General features: G+C 41.5%; 1 protein-coding gene across 1 annotated transcript in view; it reads left to right on the top strand.

The window, feature by feature from the left end:
• Positions 1 to 7,256, top strand: part of LPIN1 (lipin 1) — an 89,933-nt gene that overhangs the window by 50,820 nt on the left and 31,857 nt on the right. The window contains exons 6-8 of the mRNA XM_009332476.1: positions 1 to 113; positions 323 to 430; positions 6,144 to 6,273. The exon at positions 1 to 113 is cut by the window's left edge and continues 6 nt beyond it. Coding sequence (XP_009330751.1) covers positions 1 to 113; positions 323 to 430; positions 6,144 to 6,273 — 351 coding nt within the window. The remainder of the gene's footprint in view (positions 114 to 322; positions 431 to 6,143; positions 6,274 to 7,256) is intronic.

Here is a 7,256-nt window from a genome sequence, read left to right as displayed (position 1 = left end):
GTTCCAGATGTGTTTGTTGATGAAGTATGTGATATAAAGGCTCCTGCAGTTTCTACGTTTTCTCAGTCTGCATCTTACCCTCATTCAGATGGAGAATGGTCACCTCTTCAAAGGTACTTTTTCTGATAGTAACACCCTGCCCCTTCGATGGCTTTTTGAACTATATGTTCTCTTTGTTTCTTGGTTGCAGTATTCTGGATTTTGAAAACTCTAGATGTAAATTCAGCATTCGTGTAGCTAATGCAAAAAGAGCTTATGTTAATTAGCACTTGTAAATAATGACACCCTTTTTTTCTTTTTACCAACATGCTGTGCTGTCCAGTAAGCCTATAGATTGCACAGGGCAATCCTCTCTTCTCACTGTTCCAGCAGATGGAGGCCTGTCTAACTCTTGTCCTCAACAATCTTCTCACTTTTCTCCTCCAGACAGGTAGAACAGTTGTCCTCCCTCTTTTCTGGACTGCTCTTTAATCTTTTTAACACATTAATACACTTTTAACACATTAATAGTATGTGAACTTTGCTGAACTTCTAACTGCACTTATTGCTAACCCAGACGCTTTGAAAGAAAGTGACACTGAAAACCACTTCCTCTGCTTACTTCTTGGCCAGTAAATTTCTTTACTGAAAGAGTGGTTAAACATTGGAAGAGGCTGCCCAGGGAAGTGGTTGAGTCACCATCCCTGGAAGTATTTAAAAGACGGGTAGATGAGGCGGTTAGGGACATGGTTTAGTGGGCATGGTGGTGTTGGGTTGACGGTTGGACTCGATGATCTTAGAGGTCTTTTCCAACCTTAATGATTCTATGATTCTATGATTCTTTGTGGGCATTGGTAAGTTGCCTTGATGAATCATCTGTTGAATGAGGATGGCTAATATAAAATCAGGCCAATGAAAACTTGGATTAAAACTGAAGTTGATAACAAAAAAAAGGAGGAACTTAGCTAGTGAAAACTTACATTCCTCTGAAGATTGACATTTCCATGTGGCTTTTTACAGTCAGTGTAAACATTTCTATCCCATGGTTTTCCCGAGTTGTTTGCTTGTGCGTACATTGCAAAAGTAAAAGTAAAACAAAGGCCTCGGAGATTAAGTGAGAAATAAGGTACTGGGAGGAGCCCAGTATCAAAAGAGAACCTCTCTTCCCTTGTTCCCTGGTTTGGGAGAGGGGAAGACTTCTGTATGTTGGATTGCAGTGGGGGAGCATCTTAGAGAGGAAAGATGGCACAATAGATAAGGCATCTTGCCTAAGGTTTAGGAGACCCAGACTTAAGCCTTTGCTGTAGTGTAGGATTCCTCTGACTATGGACACTTTTCTACAGAGCTGAAAGTAGATACAGACACTTTTTATGATGTCTTAAATTCAAGATGTCTCGACATGCTGCAGCCAGGCCCTTTCTCTCCATTAAGTCAGTGGATAGAAGTCACAGCAACTCAGTTAAAAAATTTAAAGTAGGTGTCTGAATATGACCTCTACAATTCTCTGTTGATGCTGGGGAAGCTTTGAGTAATAAATCAGACTAAAGTGCTCATTGCTTATGTCAACATAGATGCCATACTAGGTGCCTCAGGCTGTATTGAAACTGATAATCTTGAGGTTTTCTCAGCTCCTAGGTCTGCTCTTTGACCTGACCATGGTGCAGCACCAAGTCAAGGTGAAATCGTGGGACATTCAACACTGTTCTCCTCAGTGTTTTTCATGGGAAAGAAGGGCAGGCACACAGGTTGGGATGGAGCAGGCATGTGCTCTGAGTGGCTCCATGAACTTTGCTCTGGAGTTCACCTGTCCTGCAGTCTAGATATACAGCTAAAGTGCTCTAGTAACTTGTCTGAGTAAGGCCCTCTCTGTGTCTGCAACTGTTCTCCTCTATGTGAAATAAGAAACTCTATTATGGCCACCTCAAAGGAGGTTCAGAGGCTCTCAGCTATTGTTGTGTACATGAAGTAGACCTCTTTCCTTCTGACTATCTTTTCCCGGTTTGTTTGGCCTCAGTCAAACCTGTTTTTCTCAGGTCACACTGCTGCTTTCTCAGGGCTGTCTTTGCTTTCTGTGGGAAACACTGCAAAGACCAGCGTGGTTTGCTATTGCAGAACTGCCAACTAAAGGCCAAGTTCGTTATTCTTTGACATTGGATTACATTAAGTGCAGTTATAGCTGTTAAGGAGTACATAGGACTGTGAAACAAATATTCAGCATTTATGGGATGTGAATCAGATACGCTGATCTAAATGACTGAACTGAGGTTTCCCTTCCTTCTTGTGCAGTGTTGACAGGATGGGTGGCTCTCATTTGGTCTGCAATGTCTGCAGCAATCTGTGGAAGGCGAGAGAATTTCATCTGGGCTGGGTCAGTGCCTAACTTAAGGACGGAGGAATTGCAAGGCATAGTTCAGCCCAAGACAAACATCTTGGTGGTGTAAGGAATAAAGAACCCATTTTGAGTCTGATCCATGGATGCATTTGCAGGATACTGTCGCTGGGTTACAAATCCTACACGGTCTTGGTATTCAGCCTTATTGACCCCTAGTGCAAGCGTAACATTAATCCACGATTTAATTTGACCTAACAAAGCTAAAAAAACCTAAAGGAATGTGATTGTGAGCTTTATTAGCCTTCAGTCTCATTTTAATTTGATGGCAATAGTATGAAGTGAATAGCAGCCAAAATAGTCCCAGTGTGGGTAAAGGAGACGACATCTGCCATTACATATGGAAGCAGAACTATACAAACAGGAAGTATACAAACAGGACTGTAGTAGGCATAATTACCATCTGTGTCCGTAAACTACAGAGATTATTGTTGCTGTTCCAGAAGGATATTAGTTGGAGAGAGTTGCTATTGAGTGTTAAACAACAATATGGCATATGAAGGAAAAAGTAAAGGTATTTTTCTGTAATGGAAAGCTCTCATCAGGAGGCCACCAACCCTATATTAATGTTTGTGGGTGGCATAGTGAATTCCAACTTACGTTCCAGATGATAGAAGCAACAAGGCTGCTTTAGTATCCTTTTATACAAACAAAATAATTTCCCCCCTGTTTGCCTTGTGGATGCATGTTTGCAGTCTGATTTGGTCTTGGGTCTTTTAAATTAAGATGACATTGCGATGATAATTCTGGTCTACCCTGAGGTTGTATTAGCATTTGTACAGTAATCTACACACAGAAATCAATTGAAAAGAATTCAGAAGATCTAACATTTTGTTACTACTAAATCCTTATATTTATTGTATAGAAAAGTAGCATTTATAGAATGAGAATTAAGATGTCTCCATCATGCTTGTGTTGAAAGTTCAGTAGATAGCGTGTATTTTGTGTACTTTGTTTTGGGAGAATGGGTAATATTTTGGGGGTTAGATGCTCATCCTGTTCCTAATTTACCATGGTTATACTCGTAGCTCTATCTACTCTGAACCAATAACGCAGATGCATGCATGGATCATCGGGCAGCCTTTTGCAGCAAGAGCCTTCTCAGAGCAGAACTCTGTCTGTTTCAACATACACACATATGCAAGTGCCATATTTCTGGCACTTGCATGTGCGTGTCTGGGAATATACATCATGGTTCTTGGTGCCGAGTAACAGCCTGGGCTTCTTCCCCACTCAATTGTGTGTACAAGGGAACTGTACAATTTTTTCAGCAAAAATTATGGAAAAGGCAAGGTTCTCCCCTCCCTGGCCCCGATCAGTGTTCACACTGCAAAATGCAGAGGTTCTAGCCCAAACTGAAGCAATGCCTGTATTCTCTCAGGTCATCTGGCTGGGTAAGTGAACGTGGGCTGAACATACCCCAAAGCCCAGATTGGAGATTTTTCTAAGTAAACAGTAGGTATTTTGAAGGTTAAAATGTGTGTAGTGCACAGATTAACTCGTGCAGTGACAACATTGTCTTAAATCTAGATCTTTTGGGCTGAAAGCAGCAGTAGAAGCATTACTGCCTGCTGAGATTTTCTGAAGTGCCCAGGCTCCTGATTGCCAAGCTTTCAATGGGCCCTAGATGCATGGAAAATACTGCAAAACCTACAAACTTGTCAGTGGGAGATTTAGAAGTTGCTGAAAAACTCACCAGGCATTTCTTGAATCCTTAGAGCTTGAAAATACTTTGTAAATCACATTGTATTGATTCCTTCATCTGTCAAATGGTAGGTTATACCCTAAGGACTAACAAAAATTTGAAATTCTTAGGACCAAAACAGATCTTCCACAGTTGTATTGCTTGTAAATTTTATAGTTTAGTTAGATAATGTAATTATCTGTAGCTAAAAAGTCATAGATAGCATTTGTCCATATTCAAAGTATATCTTACTGCAACGTAGATGAAAACAAGGAATAATGTAGATAATTAGGTTGCTGTTTTTTCAGGTGTGAAATTCACAGATTTTTAAAAGCTGCTTTGTGTTAGTGTGAAGTAATTATTTTCCTGTGACCAGCGAATTCCCTACCAGCTAGCTCTACAAAACTGCCTTACATTGAAAGAGCAAAATTGGTTTGGATGTTCAGTTTATCCAGAAGAAGGTAAAGAATAAATCAAACATGAAGAATTTATACTAAACCTAGGAAGCCTTTTCGTTTTGAGAGTGAAGGTAACTCAGTTTGGACCTTTGATTTAGGAATGTTGTGGATTCTTTTGTTGCATGTAGCGCTTAAAGTGGGATTGCACGAGTACACCAAAGACATGCTGTGTCTCAGACAAAAAATAATGGGCTCTGTTCAGAGGGGGTCTGGGTGAAATTCTGTGACCTGCGTTATGTAGAAAGGCCGAGTAGATAATCAGAATTTTTCCTTTTGTCCTTGCAGTCAGTGAAGCATTATTTATTAATGGCTGATTTAACATCACATTATTGAATTCACCACATTAAAAATATGCTACAAAGTGATAATTTACTAATTAATTATTAAATATTTTATATTGAGTAGTCAGCAAAACAAACAGTTAAATGTTTTTGAACTGGAAGGGCTCAAATTCTTTGTATAACTCTCTTGCTGGTTTCCTATAAACATGCATCCAAGGGTAGAACTGGACAAGTTAGTAGAAGGAAGTAATCAACTGGATTCCTTAGACTAATTTATTACTTAGTCAGGATAGAGTGTCTTGTTGATGGGAGTGAGTAATTTCTGCACTTCACATCCACTACAACAATACTAATATCTATTAGTCTACTGCTGCTGGTACCAACCCCATTCTTATTTCCACACAGAAAAACAAAAATCCTCCTGAAATGTTCAGTTCCAATGCTCTTGTTCCATCTCTTTCAACTTCTCAAATCCTGCTTCTGTGACAGCACTTTAACTCAAATTCTTTGTATAACCTGAGGCAATGAAGGCATTAAGTACCTCAGCCTTTTCCTCATCCTCGGTGACAATGTTCCCCCCCGCATCCAATAAAGGATGGAGATTCCCAATAAAGGATGGAGATTCTCCTTGGCTCTCTTCTTGTCATTAATGTATTTGTAAAAACTTTTTTTGTTGTCTTTAACGACAGCGGCCAGGTTGCGTTCTAGCTGGGCTTTTGCCTTTCTCATTTCCTCTCTGCACGACCTAACGAGATCCCTGTACTCTTCTTGAGTCGCCTGCCCCTTCTTCCACAAGCGATAAACTCTCCTTTTTTTCCTGAGTCCCAGCAAGAGCTCCCCGTTCAGCCAGGCCGGTCGTCTTCCCCGCCCGTTCTTCTTACGGCGTACAGGGACAGCCTGCTCCTGCGCCTTTAAGACTTCCTTCTTGAAGATCGTCCAGCCTTCCTGGACCCCTTTGCCCTTCAGGATGGTCTCCCAAGGGACTCTCTCAACCAGCTTCCTGAACAGGCCAAAGTCCGCCCTCTGGAAGTCCATGGTTGCAGTTTTGCTGCCCCCCCCTCCTTACTTCACCAAGAATTGAGAATTCTATCATTTCATGGTCGCTAAGCCCAAGACGGCCTCCGACCACCACATCTCCCACCAGTCCTTCTCTGTTTGTAAACAGCAGGTCAAGCGAGGCACCTCCCTGGTAGGCTCATGTTTAAACTGTTTTTCCATGATTTCACACTTTCAATTGGCTAATGATTATTTAGATCTTCAATGCTTTGGGTTGGTGGATATCAGTTTGGAAAGTGCTTAGTGCATTGTGGTTACTTTTCGTTTTGTAATAATTTTTGTTTGTTTTTCTTCAGCCCATCAGGTTCACGCTCTCCTACTCCTCAAAGTGACTCAGAATTAGTCAGTAAACCTATGGACAGAAGTGGACTGAAGAATAATCCCCACATGCACTGGGCATGGGGAGAGCTACCCCAGGCTGCAAAGGTATCCAACGTAATTTGTTTAATTCCTGCTAGCATCTGTTGTGTTTTAATGGGGCACATGTGCTTATTCTATTGCGGACTGCTGAAGAGGGAATGGATCCTGTTTTTACATAAAATTGCAATGTTTTATGTAAGAGAATTGCATCTTGCTCCTTAGGAGGTACAGGAAAGTACCTTGTGCTATGAATGTTCTCAACATTGATGATACACAGTAGAAAATGAAGAAGTACTCGAGACCTAGTCATGTAAAAGTTAGAAGCTTAAATAACATACAAAATCAAACCCAATGTCCTTCGGTAAATCACTGAAATACATAAATGGTCTTAGATGGAAATTAGGTGCTTGGTGTTAGCAGTGTGATTCACAAAAATTAAAATCAGTTGCTTGAGTACATAAGCATCCAGAAACACCTGCAGTTTTGTATCTCTGCATGCCCAAACGTGCTGTTCTCTTGGCTGAGCCGTCTGGCTTGGTGCCTGTCTCCTTCCTGAAGCCATTTGGCCCAGTTAGATGGCAGGATCTGTAGTGTGCCAGCAGCATTGTCTCCCATGCTGCACAGTAGCAGCTGAGTACAATACAGGTCAGTCAGGTACTGGCCGGCTCCTTATGATAGCTATGGAGTCAGAGCATTCATACAAGAAAGGGGAGACTTAGGGCTTACGCCTGCTTCAGGGTGTGAGAAAGAAAGGTCAGGTTCCAGTGGCATACTGCAACTATGGGCGCAGAGATGGTGCAGGGTTTGGCCCCTTCTGCGGAAGGCTGGCTTCTCTGCAGAAAGGACTGCAGGAGTGATGGAGTCAGGAACAGTATAAAGAAACAAAATTCCCGTTTTGCAGGCTGGGGAAGTGGGTATCCTCCTCAGAAAGAAGACTTCTGCGTTCTGGTGGTGGCACCAGAATTACAATGACACTATTATAATTTATCTTTAATTCACTGTTGGTAGCTAGTGACAAAAGCAGGGATGGGAATCCAGTTCTTTAAATT

This window comes from Pygoscelis adeliae, unplaced genomic scaffold, assembly GCF_000699105.1.
Source record: "Pygoscelis adeliae isolate BGI_AS28 unplaced genomic scaffold, ASM69910v1 Scaffold168, whole genome shotgun sequence".
NCBI classification, from domain to species: Eukaryota; Metazoa; Chordata; class Aves; order Sphenisciformes; family Spheniscidae; genus Pygoscelis; species Pygoscelis adeliae.
This window is presented reverse-complemented; position numbering and strand designations above follow the sequence as displayed.